Source organism: Electrona antarctica, assembly GCF_951216825.1.
Source record: "Electrona antarctica genome assembly, chromosome: 5".
Lineage (NCBI taxonomy): Eukaryota > Metazoa > Chordata > Actinopteri > Myctophiformes > Myctophidae > Electrona > Electrona antarctica.
Genome location: NC_136810.1, coordinates 17,509,883 through 17,532,997, shown reverse-complemented (window position 1 = coordinate 17,532,997; position 23,115 = coordinate 17,509,883). Strand labels below are relative to the sequence as shown.

The 23,115-nt window shown below is 42.2% G+C and overlaps 1 protein-coding gene across 1 annotated transcript in view; it reads right to left on the bottom strand.

The window, feature by feature from the left end:
* Window positions 1-23,115, bottom strand: part of slc13a1 (solute carrier family 13 member 1) — a gene marked incomplete at its 5' end in the record, with an annotated part of 34,757 nt that overhangs the window by 8,630 nt on the left and 3,012 nt on the right. Inside the window, 9 exons of the mRNA XM_079502217.1 lie at window positions 7,185-7,279; window positions 8,675-8,769; window positions 9,999-10,100; window positions 10,505-10,603; window positions 11,398-11,517; window positions 13,175-13,341; window positions 15,099-15,127; window positions 17,525-17,829; window positions 20,588-20,724. Of these exons, the coding sequence (XP_079358343.1) occupies window positions 7,185-7,279; window positions 8,675-8,769; window positions 9,999-10,100; window positions 10,505-10,603; window positions 11,398-11,517; window positions 13,175-13,341; window positions 15,099-15,127; window positions 17,525-17,829; window positions 20,588-20,724 (1,149 nt within the window). The remainder of the gene's footprint in view (window positions 1-7,184; window positions 7,280-8,674; window positions 8,770-9,998; window positions 10,101-10,504; window positions 10,604-11,397; window positions 11,518-13,174; window positions 13,342-15,098; window positions 15,128-17,524; window positions 17,830-20,587; window positions 20,725-23,115) is intronic.

The following is a 23,115-nucleotide window of genomic DNA, read 5'->3' as shown; positions in this document are numbered from 1 at the left end:
TGAGTTTAGACAACTCACTCCATATTTAGTGCTGCAATTTTAATATCTAGGATAATGTACTTGTTGTACAATATGTACCTTGATGCACATCTGCTAATTTTGCAAATATATATATTTTTTATTTTTTATTTATTTTTTATTTTAATTTTTTACATAAATCTTTTCTGCTGGAGGTCCCAACAAAACATTTTCCGATAGCGGTCCATGGCCAAATGCATATCATTTTGGGGTTAGGGTTCTTGACTGAGAAAGTCACGATGCCATCAAATTTTTATTTTTCCAACGTTTCGGCAATTGATTGATTGATTGAAATGTTTATTTGAATAAAGCAGTTTTAAAACAATATAAACAGAAAACGTCAGAATAACACGCAATACAAAATAATTAAAAAAAAGCTAATTCAAAAGGAGTGAGAAGAAGCATAGCTTATTACTCCCACCCCCTTTCCATCAATACTAAATATCATTAAATTATCTATTCAATAATTAACTAAATAACTAAATCTGTGATATCTATGTATACAAATGAATATTACATATACACACAAAGGCCACTTCATCCATGTTATAATTTTCAATATCCTTATCAATAAAATATGTAGGTCACTCATTCTTGAGATGAGGGACAAAAGTGGAAAAAACATGTCCCACACATAAGAGCCATATTTATGTTAACAATAAATTAATTCATAAAAATAAAAGCACTTGCAAAGTTAAATGTAATACAGTTGTGTATTCTTATGCCATTAATTTCATTATATATTTTTTCATATGCCATCTGAATTAGTTACTACGTCAGGTTTTTTAAAAGTCTTAAATTAATCAGAAAATATTGTCGACAGATTTAGCCTGAATACTCCTTTTCCAAGTCCTGTTTATATTTGTTGCAACAGTGGAGCACCTGGTCTGACAAGCATTCAATTGTTTGATATTTTAAACAAACAATGTTGATATCAATGTGGTCACAGCTTTTACATGTCAACTCCGTCAGGACATTATTATGATCTTTGTTAAGAATTCCAAAATAATGTTTAGTATTTTAGTTTAGGGTTAGGTTTAGCTAACAACTGAAGAAAAAACTAAATGGCTAAATTGTACTACAGAGGGTTAAGATGAAAACAAATGCCCTTTTGTCAACTCCGTCAGACGACAACTACGTCAGTTTTTGTGTCTGACGGAGTTGACATGTATCTGACGGAGTTGACAAAAGTGTTCCCAAAACAATAAAATTATAGTTTTTGAATAATGGGAAGTATTCTAATTTGGCAGACAGTTAGAGCATGCCTTAAGGAACATTTTTGGCTATAGGGCCATCACAGATTTGTCTCGTGGTGACCATGGCAGCCATTTTCCAAAATGGCCGCCACCTGATGTTATTTTACAATAACTCAAGTTCTACACCACCTAGGATCTTGATTCTGGTGACTAATATTACATTTTCAAGGATGAGGGATACAGTGGTACAATTTAGATTTTCCCTGTGACCATGGCAGGGTACATGTGTTTGGTCCGACGATTCATTGATCCGATACCCCTAACCTAACCATAACCGCAAGCACGGGAGCAGGCGCTAGTCCGAGGTGCGGACGCATATCGAACCAATGCTCCGTCGGACCATAGTATGCCTCCCACCATGGCAGCCATTTTTCAAAATGGCCGCCACCTGCTGTTATTTTACAATAACTCAAGTTTTAGACCACCTAGGATCTTGATTCTGGTGACTAATCAATGTAATCATACATTTTAAAAGATGAGGAATACAGTGGTACTATTTAGATTTGTCCTGTGACCATGGCAGCCATTGTTTTTCAAAATGGCCACCAACCTGCTGTTATTTTACCAATAACTCAACCACCAAGGATCTTGGATCTGGCGACTAATCATTACATTTTCAAGGATGAACTTTCTCTGGGAGGGGTCAGGGCTTATTTCAGGTGCAGGTTGAGTTGCTACTGACAGGACATTACAGGAGGTGGGCTTTATGGCCTTTGACTTGTCCCTTTCAGGCACAGACACACAGTTTGACTTCACTGGCCACTGCAGGGAACTGTGGGGGAGAAACTTTGGTCTCTTGACACCCCGATTAGGTTCAGGGTTTTTTTGGTAGAGACTTGCCTTTCATGACATCGTTGCTGCAGCAGTTGATCTCCTTACTGCGAGCGGTGGCACACTCTGGGTCTCTTGGGCGTTGTATCTTGGTGGCCTCATGCCAGTGTTTCCCCGTCCTCATGAGCTCTGTGTTCTGGGGCTCTTACATTGTCTTGGCTGGAGATTGCTTTCCTGCAGGGTCCAGCCCAGTCTTGTGCAGATGGCTGCTGGCCCACCTGGAGGCCCCAACCTCACTTGTTCGGTTGGTGTGATTAGGTGGGGTGGTCTTCCCCAATCAGGATGAGGGGTTTGACCCTTTCAAACCGTTGTAGCGGCAGTCTGGCCAAGTGTCTGTATTTAGTTGTGAGGCTAGATACAGGATACGATTGCTCACCCAGCCCCAGGTGACTTGAGGTGAAGGCTCCTTTGATTTGGTTGACATGCTGGGGACACAGAGAACGACACTGATGCCTTCAGTGTCTGCACATCCTGCCTGATAGTTCTGAATGCAGATCTTCAGGTTTTCCGTTGAGGCAGAGTCTTTCGCTCACTGTTCACCTCAAGCAGGACTTCAAGGTGTTTGCCTTTGCACAGGCTATATGGCTAGGACTCGTGCTTCAACCACTCCGAGAACTCCAACAGGGTGTTGGTTGCTCCTGGGCCGCAGAGCATTGTGCGGCGGAATTGAACTCTTATCTCTGGTGGCAGCTTGTTGAGGAGTCGTGCAACTTGTGAGCCGCATCTAAGTTCTGTGTCTCCCTCTGGGCCTAGGGTTGTTAGCATGCCTACCAGCGACTGTACTTGAAGCGCAAACTTCTCAAAGGCCACCCCATCGCCTCGACAGATGTCGGCTGCCTCCATGACACTTGCTATTTTCCGTAACACTAATTGGTGGGGCTGTCCAAACTTGTTATTTAGGTGTCACCCGGGTCTCTGTTGGTGAAGTCGGGTCTATAGGTGGTCTAGAACATGAGTTATTTAGTATGGGGATATTAATAGAATCTGGTAATAAATTCCTTAACAAGAATTTTCTTCACCAATGTGTTTGGAAGGGTGTCTACTAACATATCCCATTGCTGTATATTCAACCACCCTAGGGGAACTTTTGACAGCTGCTGAAAGTTGGGGTACCATCAACAACCAATATAAGGAAAAATGTTCATTATGCTTATAGCATGTGACATGTCAAACTAGGGGGTTTTCATGATTCTGAATGCATTCCAAGCATTAGCTATGCACGAAAAACACTCATTGGGCTGAAAACGGCCATAGCCGTCATCACAAATGTGATTAGGTCAGCACATTTTGGCACATTTGGGCAAGTGATATGGCCGAATTTAGCCCAAGGAGTTTGACCCCTAGTTTGGCCATAGACCCCCTAGTTTGGCCATAGCCACTTGCCCAAATGTGCCCAAATGTGCTGACCTCATCACATCTGTGATGATGGCTATGGCCGTTTTTAGCTCAAGGAGTGTTTTCCTGCAAAACTAATGCTTGGAATGGATTCAGAATCATGAAAACCCCCTCGTTTGACATGCCACATGCTACTTAAAGCATAATGAAATTTAGAACAATTAGCCTTATATTGGTTGTTGATGGTACCCAACTTTCAGCAGCTGTCAAAAATTCCCCTAGGGTGGTTCAATAGAAACCAATGTGGGATATGTTAGTAGACACCTTTACAAACAAGACAATTCTTGGTAAGAAATGTATTCCCAGATTTGACATTATTCTGATAATATTCCCTGATTAATTGGTAAAATAATAGAAGGTCCGCCATTTTTTAAAATGGCTGCCATTGTCACAGGATAAATCTAAATAGTACTACTGTATTCCTCATCCTTGACAATGTAGTATTAGTCACCAGAATCAAGATCCTAGGTGGTGTAGAACTTGAGTTATTGGGAAATAACAGAAAGTTGGCGGCCATTTTGAAAAATATCTACCATGGTCACAGGACAAATCTAAATAGTACCAATGTATCCCACATCCTTGAAAATGTATGATTAGTCACCAGAATCAAGATCCTAGGTGGTGTAGAACTTGAGTTATTGTAAAGTAACAGCAGGTGGCGGCCATTTTGAAAAATGGCTGCCATGGTCACAGGGCAAATCTAAATAGTATTCCTCATCCTTGAAAATGTGGGATTAGTTACCAGAATCAAGATCCTAGGTGGTCTAGAACCTAAATCAGTTCAACTTGTCAACTCCGTCAGATGTTCGTCAACTCCGTCAGACGTTGGTCACATGATGTTTTTGTTAATTTCCAAAGAAATAGATGATTCAATGTCAAATATTTTGTGCTTATGTATTGAAACACCAACTGAAATACTACGTAACGATGCTTTTTATTTTTTTTAACATGGTTTTTATGTTATAATATTGAAAGTAAAGGTTGAAAATGAAGGATTTGAGAAATGGGATATTTCATAATAGTGTGATATTGGAATAAAACAATATTAAATTAATTGTATTACTTAACTTGACTACTAAAAGCCATTATAAGATAACTGAGGACTTTATAGTATTGTTGAAATTATCAAATTAAAATAAAAGGGATTTTAGTGTGTCTGACGGAGTTGACATAAATCAGTTATAAAGTGCATAAATGTCCCATTTTAGAAAGAAATGTTATGCGAAAAACCTGTTCCTTCTCAAGATTGGTAGTTGAGACCTGTGTCTACAAATACATCCATTTCATTTTAATGGTTCTTAAAAAAAAAAAAAAATCTGATTTGAAAAAGGTTTTGTCCCTTATCTCAAGAATGAGTGAGTGTATATTATTATGTCTAGAGCCATTTCTTATAACATTGTTCAATATATTCCATATTTCTTTAAAGGAGCATTCAGTGATTTGGAAAAAAACCCGGTCCACCCGGTAACAAGATGTGCACATGCACACGCTCTACAGTGGGGGAAGTACAACAGACCAACAGCACGTGCACCAATGCCCTCCCCACTCGATCATGATTGGAGGAAGGCCCCTCTCATCCTGATTGGATGAAGGCTTTGCCACCCAAAGCCCAAACCGAAACTAGGGTTTTTTGACCCCAGGGGCTCACGGGGGACAGGGAGGAACTCCTTATATGGTCAGCACACTTTATAGTAGGGAGGATTATCCAAAAAATAAGAAAAAATAAGTGATATTTGAATTAAGTGAAATCACTGAATATACCTTTAATATTATGCTTGTTAACTTCTAATCTCCTTTTATAGTAGTCTTTCTTACTTGCCCGCATAATAAGTGTGTTTTTCTTTTTACAGGCATTTTGTAGTCCTTTCGTGATCCATGGACAGTTGTCAAATTTTAATTTCCTGGAATATTTTTTAATTGGACAATACTTGTCATATAAAGAACAAAAAGTTTGTAGAAATGACTCATAAGCTGCATCATGCACTGTATAATGCATCCCAGTTCAGCCCTAGTAAATGATTTTTTAACAAATGTATAGATTCCTCTGATCTTGTTCGTCTGTATATACTTTGCCTATCAAGCTTTTTCCTATACAACAAGTTGCCTTCTTCAGGGGAAGGCAAGGGGTTAGTGTTCTTGACATGGAGGAGTTTGAGAAGCACTGTGCTAGAGTTCATGTGGTTAACAGCATGCAACCGGCACAGTGACTCACCTGAAGTAGAAGAAAAACAAAATCAAAGTGACTGACCTGACCTGAAAGAATCCCAACCATAATAATCCTGCACATACTTGATGGATCAGATCTGGACAGATCTGGACATCTGTACATGTACATCAACCTATTTTCATCTAAGGTATATTGGCTGACACACAGAAGGTGTAAGTTGATACTGTGGCAACTAGCTCACTGCGAGATCCCTCGAGAAGATGCTTAGTTATTTACAATTAGGCCTGTAAAAACAGAGCTTTTGTTAGGAGTGCAATTAAACCCCACAGGGGGCTGCGTGAACTTAACCTTATACATATGTACATATATTTCATTCTTAATGGTAATATATAGTTACATGTTTAATCTGTTGCTAGTTCTCATTGAAACCTTGCGTGACACTTAGAATAGTCCTTGCTTACTGATTGGCTAGTAAGCAAGGACACTTCTCTAAGACGCACCCTCATGAGGAGGGAGGGAGCTTTGAAAGTTTCTTCAGTATAAAGACCTACGCTTTGTTTCTATCGGTGTGTTCACAGGTATTTACTGATTCGAATGTGCTTATGCTGTGTGACTCCATCGTGGGCCTTTTTTAGCTCCCACGACTGCCTTGTAACCGAGTGCATTTTGGTCATTAAAACTTGATACAAAACTAATAGACTGGAGAACTGTTTCGCCGAGACTTATTTTTCCCGTCTGCTCCTCACTGCCGTTCGCATACATCATACTGTAAGAGGCAGCTGCAGGTAACATGTAACCTGGCAACTGAGGCACAACAATGCCATGAGTGATACTGCCAAGATCTTTTGTTTTTTTAAATTAAAGCAGAGCTTCTAATTAGCTCTTTGGTATGGGGGGGGTCAGATCAACATATGGAATTAATTCTGTACTGGCCATATATGGAGGGTGTCTTGAGTGTATAGGTGTGATTCTATTCTATGTCGGATGGAAACCTCATACAGTATGTCCAAAACTGTTACGTGTTACTTCACAGGATTCAAATGATGCAAACATTTCAAAAGTAGCAGATGCCGAAGCTCTAAATGCAGGCACAAAGCGCCCCGATTTGAGCCTGCAATCTTAAATCGTGCAATCTCAATCTCAAAACGTGTCAAATCTGTCGAGCTTGTTTAGGATCTGTTACTTTTGATGCTTTTGCGTGACGCTGTAGTACGATCAAGTAGGGTGTTAACTTATGAAAAAACACAGAGTTAGAATATGGAGATACAAGGTTTCTGCCCAACAGCAGTGGCTCAGGAGGTACAGCCAGTGGTTTTCTAACATTTTCATGTCAAGGACCCCCAAATTAAAAGAGAAGATCTACAAGCTCACAACTCATTGCACCATGACGCGCTATAGCTGTGAGCTTGTATATCAACTGTTTTCAAATAGCCAATGTACTGTGGCTTAACGTGCTCATTTTGGCGGCGGCAGGTGTTGGCAAGCGTCCGTTACTACCCCGTTCATTTTCATTTTACCTGGGTACCCTCTGCCAGGGCAAAACCTCCGCCCACCAGCAGCAACACTTCCCACGGCATGGATCGCTGGAACTCCTTCCAGGAGATCATGGCATCTACAATTTACAATTTAGCAGACGCTCTTATCCAGAGTGACTTAAGGGCCCATTCATACGGTGATAAGAAACTCACCAGTGTAGTTTTCTAAAGTTAGAAAACTACAACCTTACTGTACGTCACTCACCGGGGACACATCTCTCTGTTTTTACAGAGAGATGCCACACCCTAAGAGCAGGGTGTGGCTGTAAACAAGCATCTCGAGCTTAGTCCACTTCCCTGGTATGGGTAAACAAAGAACTTTGCTTTGCTTACCCCGTTCACTGATTGGTCTAGAAGTTGGGTTGGGCGGTCCCCTTGGTTTTGCAGGCATGGGGGTTACGCATCTGAACTCGTTATCACCGTTTAGGTGATAAAGTTATCACCTAAAAGGTGAGTTGCTTATCACCAGAGTATGAATGGACCTTACAATAAGCAAGGTAATCACACAAATAGAATGCAGAGAGACAGTGTAGTGCCTCAGGAAACGAGGACCACAGCTAAACCAAGAACCAGGCATTGGTTTAACAATACTTTTAGGTAAACAATGGACCTAGCATCTGTTGAAATAACATGCTGAGGCTTTCTTCACCCTCCCAATGACTGATTGTGGGGGTTAGCAGAGATGGAGTACTTGTAGAGAGGCTGGGGAATTGGGAATTGGCTATACTAAATGGGGAGAAAATGTTTTTATTTTGTTATTTTGTTTTGCACAATAACAGTCTTTTCATTTAATATGTCTGCCCACGATCTCTGATTCATACAGTAGGCTAGGTTTGTTTACCTCAGTCACTGATACTAAAAGCTGATATTTTATTTTTTCTATGAACCTGTGACTTTGACACCCATACTGTTATAAAACGGAAATAAAAAGATTTTGAAAAGAAAGAAATAACATGCTATCTAAATTACATTCTTCTTAACGTTGTGGTGAAGAAAGACAAGCCTAAGAAACAAAAACATGAGAACGAAAGACAAAGGAACAGTATGTCTGCATGGTAGTTTTTGCAGTCAATCACTAGCATCCACCTGGATTTGCAGAAGAAAATGGAAGGGATCGGAAGAGAGAAGATAATATCTCCCAGTCTGCATCTGGGAGTCCCAGATGCAATTCTCTCGATTTGCTGGGGAGGATGGGGTTAAAAATACATAGCTCTGCTTTTGATATCCCCCTATGGTCATTATTTTGTATGGTCGCTGGTCGGCGAGGGGAAACTTTATCTTTTACCCCTGCTTCTGGTCAGACTGATGGATTTCCTTTTGGTACACTCTGGTCTGGCATGTGTTATATTTTATGTTTGAAAATATCACAATGTAACAATTTAATGGAACAAAAAACAACAGAAAATGTTAACCCTGGGGTTGCTATTTCTGATCCCTCTGATCATCTGGCTATAGGAGAGACTAATAGTTACCAGCTTTGGTGGAGGAGGGACCGTGGGCAGGAATGATGAACATCAGGAGACCCAAGAGAAGTGCCACGGTTGCATCAGTGGTGTAGCCTGTGTACCTGTTCAGAAAGGATCACATTCAACCATGCAATATATCATCTCTGTCAGGCAGAAACCAATAGACCAATTATTTGTTTACAAACATTGGGACTGGGCGCACGGGTGACTGTTTCATGTAATCAATTCCCAACAGATCTCCAAACCTGTTGTTTTGGGGAGCGCTGGTTTCAGTCCATTCAACCTCCTCTTGTGAGTTGGCTAGTGAGATGCACCCTAGGAGACATTTATACTTCAAAGCCCAACAGTATTGCGCACAGAGAACAGCTGATATACAAGCTCACATCGCATCGCAGATGCGACTGTTGTGAGTGTAGAGGTCTGCGTGCGCGACACCATCGCGGGACGAAGCATAAATTATACTTGATGGACTGCAGGTGCGCGTGCAGCCGTGCACAAATAGGCTCTGCTGCTGTGATCATGAGCGCACCTCCCGTTCTTATGACAGCGACTGGAGGTGTGGTTTTGAGGACAACTGTTTTGAATTGCTACACAACAGAAACCAAGGATTATATATTTCAAGGGCGAGAGATCACAATAAAAATCCTAATCATTCTTCCTCCACGCTGGGAGAAAAACAGCATCTGAAAGTTTGATGGGGCATTTTTTACACGTGAGTGCAGTTAGAACTTTTCCATTGCATCTTATGAGAGGTGGTGTTCTTCTGCTGCCTTTATGCGCGCGCATGCTGTTTCTTATCAGTGTGATGTCGTCTGATAAGGCGTCTATTATCTCCATTATTATGATGAAATCCTGTTCTGTCTATAGAAGTGTCTATTTGTACGTCTCTAAATGTTTTGATGATTTGAACATGGTGGACCCTATTGGAAACAAGTGTAATGCTTAATTGGGTCGTCCACTCACAGTTAACAGCCTTTGTATTGAGTTTGTGCTTGAAATGTACTGTAATTCTGCAAACTGTTAATAAATTCTTCAATCAATCAATCAATCAATCCATATCCAGAGTTTATTTTTGTGTTGTTGTAAATTAATTAACGCCCTACTTGATCATACTACAGCATCACACAAAAGCACCAAGAGTAGTGGATCTGCAAGTTTTAGCAAATAACGTGTTCTTGAGCAAGCAAGTAAACCACGGAACTGATCAGCCGGTGTTTATCTACTGAAGTGCATCTCCAGGAAGTGTTGAGTTTATTTCCAAGAGAGATAAACTTGTAAAAACATTTCAAATGCCTCTGTACTTGATAATAAAATAAGTTGCAGGTCTCACGTAGGGAAGAGTGAAGCCCAGCCAGGCATGAAACCGGGGTCCCTGGTCAACCACAGAGCGGCCATGAGGATGAACACCCCTTGGGTGACCCGCTCCTGGGAGCTGCAGACAAAATGGACAGACAGGGGAACTCAACCAAATCCACATGGTTCATCCAAACAGAAAGAGACATGGTAAATGGTGCCTTTGTGTTTGCTGTTGGAATTCATGCAGGGAGTGTGGTTCATTGCAACCCAGTCGGCAATTACATGAGCATTTGTACGTCATTATCTCTGCGAGGCCACAAGCCAGGGACAGAGATGATGCTTTTCTCCCCTGCGTGCGTGCGTGCGTGCGTGCGTGCGTGCGTGCGTGCGTGCATGCATGCGTGCGTGCATGTGTGCGCGTGTGTTGCATACAGTAGCCATGATGCAAATACATGTAGATCTCTCCTTGAGATCAAGTCATTTCTATCCATATCCTGTGCTCTGAAGTCATGGATCTGTATTTCATGTGGAATGGCTGACCTCATTGGCCCCAGAGCGTTGTATTCCTCCTGGATCAGTCTGGCAGTAGTCTTCTCCCTCTCCGATCGCTCTGCTCTGCAGTGCCACAGGAACCTGAAACTGCCGTGTGCGTGTGTGTGTGTGCGTGCGTGCGTGCGTGCGTGCGTGCGTGCGTGCGTGCGTGCGTGCGTGTGTTCATTGAACATAACACATGACGTTACTGACAGATTGCAAACATGCTCTCACATTCACTTGGGTCATTAATTACTCATTTCCTACATCAAAGTTCTCACATTCTTAAATATAATCAAGAATCAAGAAGGGTTTTATTTGACACTAATTACAAGTACAAGCAGTGAAATGGTGGGACTTGTCCCGCACAAATGTGCCAACATAACAGTACAACAGCATGGTAAAATACTGGATGCAATAGAACGAAGAGTTAGGGTTAGGGTCTTGTCTTTCGACAAGCATGCCAAAAGTACTTCTTAATAAAGCCAGTACAAACATAAAAGCTATATATGCCTATTAATAGCACAGTTATTATGAGTGGAGAAAATCCCAGACAAACGCTAACACTGACACTGCTGGTCAATGTAATGATTTCTGAGTGTCTCCAAAAAGGTCAACTCTGCAGATAATTAACTGAAGTCTGTCACGCCACCATCATAACAGTCACCGAGGCTGTCAGTCATTGTGAAATTCCTCATTGTCGCTGTCGGGCAAAAACCTACTTATCTCCATATTCTGAAAATTCCAAGTCCTTGTCGGGGCGGGGAGTCCCCAGTTCAGATATGATTATTTTGGGGGGTCGGGTGGGGGGTCCCCAGTTCAGATATGATTTTTTGGGGGGGGGTCGCGACTCGCAGCCTGAAATGTTTGAGAACAGACGAGACAGAGGGTTGTTTACTCACTCTGAACCAATGAACAGCCAGTGCAGCCATATCCATGACAACAGCAGCATGATGATGCTGATTGGCAGACACAGCAACAGCCAGTTTCCAAAGTTAATGCTGTTGCACCCTGGGTAAAACCTAGGATACAAAACAGTTTAATCTCTCGGTCAGCACAGCACCACTGCCCTAAACATAGTGTTGTTGTTAGTAGGTATAAACACAGAAGCACCCGGGAGGAAGTGGACTACTGTAAGAAAGGGGGGGGGGAGCCAAACCAAGTTCGTGTAGGTGGAGGTTCAATTGCTAGTTTAAATCTTTATCACGATATAAATTACCGGTATGGTCCCAATTATTGCGAACGAAGTGAGCACTAACTATAGAAGCTAGCCAAAACTGCCTGTCTGTCTGTCTGTGTGTGTGTGTGTGTGTGTGTGTGTGTGTGTGTGTGTGTGTGTGTGTGTGTGTGTGTGTGTGTGTGTGTGTGTGTGTGTAAGCAAAGTTCTTTGTTTACCCAGGGAAGTGGACTAAGCTCGAGATGCTTGTTTACAGCCACACCCTGCTCATAGACCATTTCATGGTAGGGGTCCAATGCCTTGCTCAAGGGCACTTCAGCGGTGGTAATTTTAACGTGCCGGTCCGGGGATTCGAACTGGCGACCTTCCGGTATCAAGACCGCTCCGCAAACCGTTTGGCCACCGCTGACACAGTGTGTGTGTGTGTGTGTGTGTGTCACGCTGTAACACCACCCGCCCGCCACCAGAGGTGTGTGTGTGTGTGTGTGTGTCAGACTGCCACAACATCTTCGTTCGCTTCCCGCGTTTACCCGTGTCTTACTTGTTTTTAAATTAAAATGAATGATAAAGTAGATTATGTTTCTAGGACTTTTACTGGTTCTACCGAGAGAAAACCCACCCTCAATGCGGTTGCAGCCAATAGCAGTCGTGAGTCGTTTATGGTTTCTTTTCAGGACTGGAAGTTCCAAGATTTGCAGAAAAAGTGGGTTCAAAACAGGACTGTAGAAAACAATGAGTCACGTGCCGGTTCCCTTCGTCCATATTTTTTACAGTCTATGAGTTAAACTGCAATCAGCAAGTCGCACAAAACATCGCACGGAAGAACCACAGGATGAAAAGAAAGTATCTGTCATTTATGCTCACAACACGGCAAGCCTCGTTAGTGTTGTAGATAAGTTAGTATACATTAGTTTAAAATCGTTAATAACTGTGTGGCCATGGAAACACACACATACTATAGGCCAGGGCTATTCAACTGGCGGCCCGCGGGCCGCCCTTGGAATATTAAAAAAAAGAAAAACGTTTTTTGTTTTGTTTTTAAGAGAGAAAGTTACAGGTATTATGTGTGCGATATATAAAGTGCTAGATTATCATAATGACAGTAATCCTAAATCATATTCCATTATTGCAAGGGCTTTTGGAGAGAAATTAGACTCCTTTTCAGCTAGTGCTCGTTGACGCTCGTTCTGTCAAATAGGTCTATATTCTAAGGTATAGCATATACTTGTATAGACATATATCACCCTGTGCTCATACTGTGCACAAATGTATTAGCCTACATAAATCTTTGTGTTTGAACACAAAATGCATTTGTAGAATCCCAAAAATGTCGCACTTCGCGCGCACGCTGTGCGGCCCTCCACACACAATCATTCTACAGTTGTGGCCCCCGAACTAATCTAGTTGAATACCCCGGCCTGCTATAGGCTATGTGCATGTCTTAAAAATTAAAAAACCTGAAAAATGTGCGCACACGCACACGCGCACGACTCACGACTCACTCATTGATGTACTGTGAGAAGATGAGATTGGGGGAGGTTCCAGGCAGGGTGGCGATGCCTCCGATGTTGGAGGAATATGCAACACCCAGACACAGAGCCTTGCACAGCATGCGCTCTCTGTTCCTGCTCCTCCCATAGGGGCTCTCTGTGGTGACGGCCATCGTTATCTGTAAAGCATGACCATTCACATTTAACCACATTAATCCTGGCATCCCAATTGGGCACATCATTGAAGGCAAATGCTTAAAGGGCCACTTCACCTCTTTTGCAACCAGATCTTATTTTAATGATGTTTGGGAAACAAGAAACACTTTCCTGGGGTTTTTAAGTGGGCAATTTGTGTTTTTAGATATTTCAAGGTGTCCATGGGCTCCATGATGTCATGGACACTGGGCTCACTTCCTTCCTGGACTACAATTCCCAATGTTTTGGTCCACTGCTAGTCCTTGTGGATTGGGGGAGTGCTGTTTTACTGAGACAATGTAATCCAGGAAGTAAGTGAGCCCAGTGTCCATGGGACTACCTTTTACGCAGAGCCTCGGTTTGGATGGGCGCTGATGGGACGCTTGTTTTACAGCACCGGCTACTACCAACTCAAAACCTAACCTAACCATAACCGCAAGCACGGAGCAGCGCATCCCTCACCAACCTTAATCCGGTCGTTTTAACGGACCCCTCACCAACCTTAATCCGGTCATTTTAACGGATCCCCCACCAACCTTAATCCGGTCGCCTGTAAAACAAGCACCCCCTCAGTGACCATCGACGATCAGGCTCTGCGTAAAAGGTCATCCCCAGTACAGTGTCCATGACATCATGGAGCCCATGGACACTTTGAAATACTAAAATATCTAAAAACAGATATTACCCACATAAAAACCACAGGAAAGTGTTTCTTGTCTCCCAAACATCATTAAAATAATATCTGGTTGCAAAAGGGGTGAAGTGGCCCTCTTGTACGCCAGTGTCATGCAGAGAAAATATATGACCTATAAACTCACATCGTGACAGCATGATGAGATGGTACATGGCTATTTTCGCCATGTGACAATATCGTATGACAAAGGTATACTGTAATTAAATGGTTAATTAATTCGGTCACAACATCCCAGTGAAATTCCAATTCATTCTGTGAAAAGGTTAAGTTATGAATATGTATCATGTGTAACATTTTTGTGTTCTGATACAGTATGTACTCATGTATAGTGGTTTTATTGTGTTATGATGGTATTGTTACATTGGCTCACATGCCAGTGCCATTGTTAAGGATGACGTAACGTCGAACTACCGTTACGTCATTCTCCCTTCTTTATAAGGCTACACCCAGCCAAGATCTCTTTGTCGGAAAATAAACGTACAAACGTAACTCAACTTGGTTCAAACCCTTAACTAGTCAATACAGACCAGACTTTGTCAGACTCCCACCTTCTGGCTTCCTAATCTCTAAATCTGTTGTGATTGGGAGACTGTAGACAGGGGTGCGGCTCCTCAACTGCAGCCCTTTAGTAATCGGGTGGAGCCCTATTTAAGCTCTGCATGATCTGCACTTCAGTGTTTGTCAGATCCTCAAGTAACTTGCTGTGTTTCTCTTGCTCCAGAACCTGTGCCTTGTCTTGACTTTGCCTCTTCGCTACCAGCCTACGCCTCAAGTTTGCCTACTTTGTTTTGAGTTTTTGCCTGCTTTTGCATTTTTGTATTTTTGTTGTGCTATGGGCTGGTAATAAATCTTTGTGTTTTTGAACTTTGAACTTGCCTCTGTGTTTGAGTCTGCATTTGGGTTCACCTAGACTTTCATACTTAACAGGTATTAGAGTACATTGTGCTATGATACAGTACTATACAGTATGTACCTGACAGTATAATGGTATTACAGTATACTCATTCACCTCCACATGTGATGATGGTTCCTCAGGAGTACAGTGACCTTGGGCTTCTTCTGGATGCTGACCTGTACTGAGAGAGAGACAACAGTACGCCCACTGGACCAGCACGCCCACTGGACCAGCTGTACAGTACAAAGAACAACAACTAATGACAGTTATACACAGAGGACCTTTCACTATAGCTTAGGGTCCCAGTGGCCTGGGCGGCTGGCGTAGCCGTCTGAGCAGAGCAACTATAGATTAGGGTCCCAGTTGCCCGGGCGGCTGGCGTAGCCATCTGAGCACCTATAGGTTGCTATAGAGCGTCGCAGTCCCGCCCCCTACCATGGCCCAGGAAATTAATCACAATGCATTTTTCCCATAGACATTTCAAAAAGTATTTATTTAAAGACCTTTTAAGCGTCGTACGAAGCCAACTCGAGTCGTGACAAATCATGACAACACACACAATATTTTGGACCAAACAAATAATTACATAGAAGAAAAACAACAACAAAAGTGTTGTAACCTGCCGTTTTTTTCTACTTTCTAATTCTTTGTTTGGCCCGAAAAATTGTGTTTGTTGTCATGATTTGAGTTGGCTTTGTCCGCGGCGTAAACGTCTTTAAATAAATACTTTCTGAAATGTCTATGAGGAAAATGAACGGAGAATCATTTCCTGGGCCATGGTAGGGGGCGGGACTGCGACGCTCTATAGTGCCGCCTGCCAGTGCCAGTGTCAGTGCCAGAGTCGCGTGTTCGACTCGCGATCCCGACAAACGTTGCTGCGTGTCACTCCCCATCTCTCTCCCCACTTTCTGTTAGTCTACTACCTCTATCAATAAAAGGCCGAAAAATATCTAATTCGAAAAAAAGAAAGAAGGGTAACGTCGGTGGCCTAATGCCTATCAAACTGGGGGTCCTTGCAATTAAAAAGGTTAAACAAAATAAAATGCTCAAAATGTCAGAGCAAAATTGCAGTGATGAAAGCTCATGGCTGAAACACATTATTGTGCCAATAAAAAAGTGGAAATGAGTACTTCCATTGACTTTGGGATGTGCTAGTCTCTCAGGACAGATTTGCATCAAATTCAAAGGAAAAGAGGGCGCTGTATTTTATTTCCTTTATGTTTTACCGATGGGTTCTCAGATTGGGGATTTGCTAACCCTTTTGAGTGATTTTCATGTGTATAGAGAAATTTGCTGTCTTGTCTACTGTCTAGTACTGTACAGATACACGTACTAAGGGCAGAATACAGTATAAGACAAGCGGTGGGCATAGCTCTTAACTCTTGGCATTTATAGGGCTCCGCTTGTGCACAACTGAACACACTCTGTGTCTCCAGGCCAGTCAACCAATCAAAACTGTATGACGTTAATGACGTGTTGGGAGTGAGCTGCCGGCTAGACATTTCAGGAGCCAAGTGGCTCATAGCCTGTGTGGCACATTCCCAAAAAAAAATACTACGTCCATGAAGCCAAGAAAATATGGCTCGCGGAAGGGTTGTCCTACACACTATGAATTTGGATTAAGATTGAATAATGCATTGGTTCTCAAAGCGGGGTCTATAGGTTCCCAGGACCATTTAAAAATATATATATGCTAAGTTGCTAACCTTAATAAAATATTTTTCAGATGGGTCTGCAGCCAAAGACATATCAAACATGAAAACCACACATACGTCATGTTTTAAGATTGAATAATGTACTCCACAATACATAGCCTACCTCGTGTTCTCCTCCATGTAAACATGCCCAGCGGTCTCTACACAAATTACAGACATTAGTCAGTTAATGACTGATGCTAATGGATGTCATTACAGACTCAAACGGTTCTAGTCATTAGCAGAAACACACTGTAGCTCAGAGACAATTTACAATACATTCTCGCATGTCTCTTTATACTTTTCTTTGTGTAGGTTATTTTATGTTCAAATAAGTCTTAAATATTACCACATAGTATAATCGTTGCAATGGAGTGTATTTTTGCAGTAGGGGTGTCTCTCCAGCAAATGTTGCTCTCTCTTGATTGGCTGACATTTTGTCACCTAAATGAAAATGTATTTTCTGTTTATTAAAGAGCTGGAGAGACGACATGAAGCCCCCTGTTACTGAACAAACACTCTGTCTATAACAATGATTACTATCAGAATATAGTGTTTTACCTATTTTAATAAAACCCTTTTTGTATGAAAAATATCACTTTATACTCTACCTTTTTGGTAAACAAAGCCCACTTGAAATTACAAAGCTTGAGGGGGACCACATGTAAATCCGACGGAGCATATTAGTCCGACATGCGGACGCATGTCGGACTAGCGCCTGCTCCCGTGCTTGCGGTTATGGTTAGGTTAGGGTTTGAGGTGGGTTGTCGTTTGTCGGACCAATGACTAGTCTAACTAACGTACCCGTTTATCAACTCAAGAGGTAATTGAGTTGATAAACAGGTGAGCTTTGTAGCCATGGTGCATGGTTGCTATAGGCCTACCGTTGAGCTCCAGCCCAGGGTTGTGGTGGCCGGGGCCTGCCTGTGTCACCTCTACCTCCTCTGGCCTCACAAGGTGCTGGATGACGGGGTGGCCGGGGCCTGCCTGTGTCACCTCTACCTCCTCTGGCCTCACAAGGTGCTGGATGACGGGGTGGCCGGGGCCTGCCTGTGTCACCTCTACCTCCTCTGGCCTCACAAGGTGCTGGATGACAGCCTCCACGATGGGCATGACCATGGTGACGGCCGAGGTGTTGTGGACCCACATGGAGAGGAAGGAGCAACCCCCCATGAACCCCAACAACAGCCTTTAGAGAGGAAGGAGCATCCCCCCATGAACCCCAACAACAGCCTTTAGAGGAAGGAGCATCCCCCCATGAACCCCAACAACAGCCTTTAGAGAGGAAGGAGCATCCCCCCATGAACCCCAACAACAGCCTTTAGAGGAAGGAGCATCCCCCCATGAACCCCAACAACAGCCTTTAGAGAGGAAGGAGCATCCCCCCATGAACCCCAACAACAGCCTTTAGAGCGGAGGAAGATCACAGGGCAATGATGAAGCAATAAGACAGGTGTTGTGGACCCACATGGAGAGGAAGGAGCATCCCCCCATGAACCCCAACAACAGCCTTTAGAGGAAGAGGAAGGAGCATCCCCCCATGAACCCCAACAACAGCCTTTAGAGCGGAGGAAGATCACAGGGCAATGATGAAGCAATAAGACAGCGATAGTGGCATATAGACATATTGCTTTTTTTAATACCATAACATAACGTAATACTAGGGGTGTAACGATACATTTTAACTGTGATACGATACGTATTACGATACATGGTTGACGTTATGATACATGGACGATATTGGTTCATTATGGCGATACGATACGATTCAATGATTTGAAATCGATACAGTAACTATTTAGCAAAGGAATTAAATCTGTGTGAAACAATGTGCATGGATATAGTGCTGTTTTTTAAGGAAAAATTTATGAATTTTAATTTTTTCTTCTTAAAATTGCTAAATAGCATGCACAAAAACATAGTAATGATACAAACGATTATTTGCATTGCAAAACGATATGATACAATACAAAGTCAATGTTGCTCTTTTCATTTCGATATACATAACACAATATAAAACAACAAAAAAAGTGTTGTAACCTGCCGTTTTTTTCTTCTTTCTAATAAGTGTGGTTGCCCTAACAGGGCAACCAGACTATTGCAATTGGAACACTTTATTCTTTCTAGAGTAACCCTAAATTTCAAACTACTACTCCTCCCACAGTTTTGACTGTACGCACTTGAGCCATATCTCAAATTGACCGGCTTCATCGGGAATGGTGTGCTTGTATTTTGTTAAGAGAAATGTTCTATAGTTTAATTGATATGAATTTATTAGTGATTTAAATTTCCCCATTGACATGAATGGGAAAGTGCAAAAAATAACATTCAAGTATTTTTTCCTCGGAGACTGTAAGGGCTATAGTTACAAAACTTGGAGGGGAGGTTCATAATAATTACTAAAATTAATTAACTTATAATGTTATCGGTCGGGCCTCATGGTGGCGCTATAACAGCCCACTTTACGTTTTGGCTTATAACTCTTGAACCGTAGGTCGTAAAATCAAAATTATTTTTCCCTGGCTTCCTTGGGTCATGACGCATCTCCCCATATAGGCCACGCCCATTTGCGTCATGATAGATTTTCCGCCATGATAGATTTTCTCCAAAACACACTTTTTGCTCCTCCTCCTACAGATTTTGTCCAAATCTCACAAAAATTGGTACACATGATCTCTGGAACTTTCCGATGAAAACACCACAGGCGGAATTTTGATAGTGCATATCGTTCGGCCGTAATCGGCTTCCGAAGTTAGTGGGAGGGGCCTATTTGACCAAAAAATCCACAAATCACGAACCGAATGTCCAATCCATCCCAAATTTGAATCACTTGTCAGGGGTGGTTCAATCAACCCAGAGCCGAAAGCAATTACATTTTCATCCATAGGGGGCGCCGCAAATGCGAAAAATGTAACCGTTTGTCGCAAAAACATGATTTTTGGGGGATAAATACCCTCCGAATTACTTACGCATGATTGCAGGGGTGATGCAACATCGTAATATGGCAATATGATTAGTGGGAGGGGCATATCTAAGCCACTGCGGCAACCACACTTTGCAATTTTTTAACATTGCGACCTTTCTAGTTATTTGTTCGGCCCAAAAAATTGTGTTTGTTGTTATGATTTGTCACGACAAGAGTTGGCTTTTGTACGAGGCTTAAAAGGTCTTTAAATAAATACTTTTTGAAATGTATATGAGGAAAATGAACAGAGAATAATTTCTTGGGCCCTGGTAGGGGGCGGGACTGCGACGCTCTATAGTATAGCCCCTATATACTATATATACCTGCCACTCCTGATTTTAGCAGGAGACGCCTGAATTTCTTGGCTCCTAAACTGAAATGTATCCTGAACCATGTCTTTTGCACTTCAGTGTTTCCTCTCGGTGATGTCTCTATATACATACTCTAAGGGCATGACTCACCATCAGTGTTGTTTTCGTCTACTAAAACTAAAAGACGAAAAATTTTCATCGACTACCTTTTTTCACTGACGAAAACTAAATGGAAACTAAATGAAAACTAAGACTAAATATACTGACAATTTCGTCAACAAATAAAAACTAGACTAAAATGTTAGGAAGGGACTAGTGGACAAGAGATCCAGTAGAAGTCATTTTACAATTAGTTACATGCTGAAAATAGACGATCTGTACAAGCTCACAACGCGTCGCAGCGCGACACGTTGTGAGCTAGTTTCAGCAAGTAAAAAAAACAGTCATTACGACGGCATTTAGGCCCGCCAAAATAAATTTTGTTCGACTAAATCAGATTTAGTTGACTAAAATCTTATGATATTTAGTCGACTGAACTAACACTAAAACATTCCAGGTGACTAAAATGTGACTAAAACTAAATGAAAACTATTCAAGACAATGACTAAAACTATGAGACAATGACTAAAACATAAAATCTAAATTTGCTGCCCAAAAACAACAGTGCTCACCATGCAGGGTTGACCCCAACCAGAGTGATCAGCTTGAGAGCCATCCTCCGGTGGAGCCCCCACTTCTCAATGGAGGTGGCCAGGCAGATGACCCCTATCAACAGGAAGTGGAAGTCTTTGAAATACACCCTCGCCACCTGAGACAGAGACACAGAGAATACGAGACAGGAGTCGTGGAAAAAACAGAGGGAGAGAGAGGAGACAAAGCAAGAAAGAGAAAGGAGATTAAAAAGGAGAGATAGGGAGACGTTTATCATAATGTAACTTATCTTTTATTCTTCATCCATCACAGATGATTTGGCCTTAATGCAACCATTTACAACCTGTGTTCTCCCAATGTTGGGCATCGCCGCATGTCATAATAGGCCAGAAAGAAATACAAAATAAACCTCACAAGTTAACGCATTGCAATAGAGCAGGGGTGCCCACACTTTTTAGACTTGAGAGCTACTTTCAAAATGAACAGCTCAACCAGATCTACCCACCAAAAAATATATATATATTATCCCATTGCTGAAAATAGTTACATATTAGACAAATGCATTTCTTTTTCTTTTTTGTTTGTGCGAAACACTTTTGAAAATATGTGGGTTTGAGCTGCCCTTTTTGATGTCAATCAATCAAGTGCAGTCACCTTAATTCAAGTGGCAGATGCCAAAAATAGTTTATTATTTATTTAAATTGCATATTTTTAGGGCCATGTCATGTGGTCTACCTGCATAGCCTGTGTGATCTACTGGTAGATCACGATCTACCTTTTGGGCACCCCTGCAGTAGAGGGTATGCACGTGACATCATCATCAAACCCGGAAGTTATGCAGGAACGCCTACTGAGTGGCAAACTACTTTCTGGCCTTGACAGCCCATATGCATCCAAACAGAAAAGTCCTGTCTGATTGCATTAAACAACATTAAACAATGTTAAACTCACTTTGCCTGTTGCTTTGCCACTCGATGTGCCATTTTGCCACTGGCAAAATGGTCAAAGAACCCTGCAGCCAGTTGTATGCTGATGGGCTGGGTCAACAGCTGACCATGATAAGAATGTTTACACTGAGGTTCCATTTAAACAATTAAATCCCTCTGTTAATCTACCCACAGGGCCACAGCGTTAATCTTTGTCCAGCCCTAGTTTATCACAGGAGATCAACGGGTGTGACGCTCAACTCATCTAGAAGCCTAATCTGGGCCTCGGGCCGTTCTCCATGCGTAACTGATTGGATACATTTGGCAACCCACCTGAACATTTGTTATGTTTAATAAAAGATCTGGAGAGATGAGAAGAGCAGTGATCTCTATACAGTATATAGTCTTTGAACTCTGTGTAATATTAAGGGACCAAGCCCGAAGGGGCGAAGGGGCTCTTGGTCCCCTTATGCTGCATTCACATGGAATCAGGCAAGCAGTAGACGGCATGTCATTTTAGTGGACTGGAGCAGGACGGTAAACGGAACAGGACGGCCCTGCAGCCACTACAGGCGACGGTAACGGCAGACTGCATCAATGCAAATGAAATATTTAATCTTTTTACCATTCCATGCTGTCCAACAGGTTTGCCGTTTGCCTTCTACCGCTTGCCTGATTCCATGTGAATGCAGCATTATTGTTTCTGTCTGGGTTTTTTTCTTCTCCTTCTCCTTTTCCTTCTTCTTCCACCAAAAATAGCAGTTCTGGCTGAACCGTGCAGTCAGTTTTCATGAAACTTGGCAATTAGCCATTGAGCCAGTGGGGCCGTGGCCCAGGGGCCCTTGGCTGTCAGGGGCCCTTCGGGGAAATTGGACCGTGAGGTACTAGGTTTGACGCCCTGAAAAGGGCTCCTGGGGCCCTCCATTGGCTGTTGATTTTGTTGAATTTAGGTTAAAAATATGACAAAAACACAAAAAAGTCGCGCGCACGCGCTATGGGGGCCCTGCAAATATTACCGGCCCAGGGGCCCTCGTGGGGGTTAATCCGTCCCTGCGCATATACCCTCTAGTCTATAATGTACCACCTTGTGAGTTGTAGATTGTCCATTTGTGCTATTCGTTAATCATTATACAACTAAATATATGTAGTTTGGCTACTATAATAGAATCTTAGTATGCCAATCTGTTCTATAATTATTTCTGATCTATCTACTGTACTTGCATTTGGGCCATAGAGTGTTAACTTCAAGGTCAAGGTAAACAGTATTGTCCACAAGGGAAATTTGTCTTGGGCTTTCACCCACACATTACAGCCACACATACAACATAATGACAAACAAAAATACATTACAGAGGGAGACACAACATTACACAATTTGAACACATGATGTGGATAATCTAGCCTCACACAGTTACTGCTGTTTCAGAGCCTCCCTCGTTCAACATCTTAGTTGATGCTGGTACAAACGACACACCCCACAGCAGGGGTCTTGTCAACATGGAGCAAGTCAACAGCTGTTTGAAAAACACATTTCCACTACTGGTGGCTATACTGCAGCTTTTTTTAATGCTCTGAATCCCCTTCAATAAATTGCACACTTCACCCTGTCTGGAACATTATTA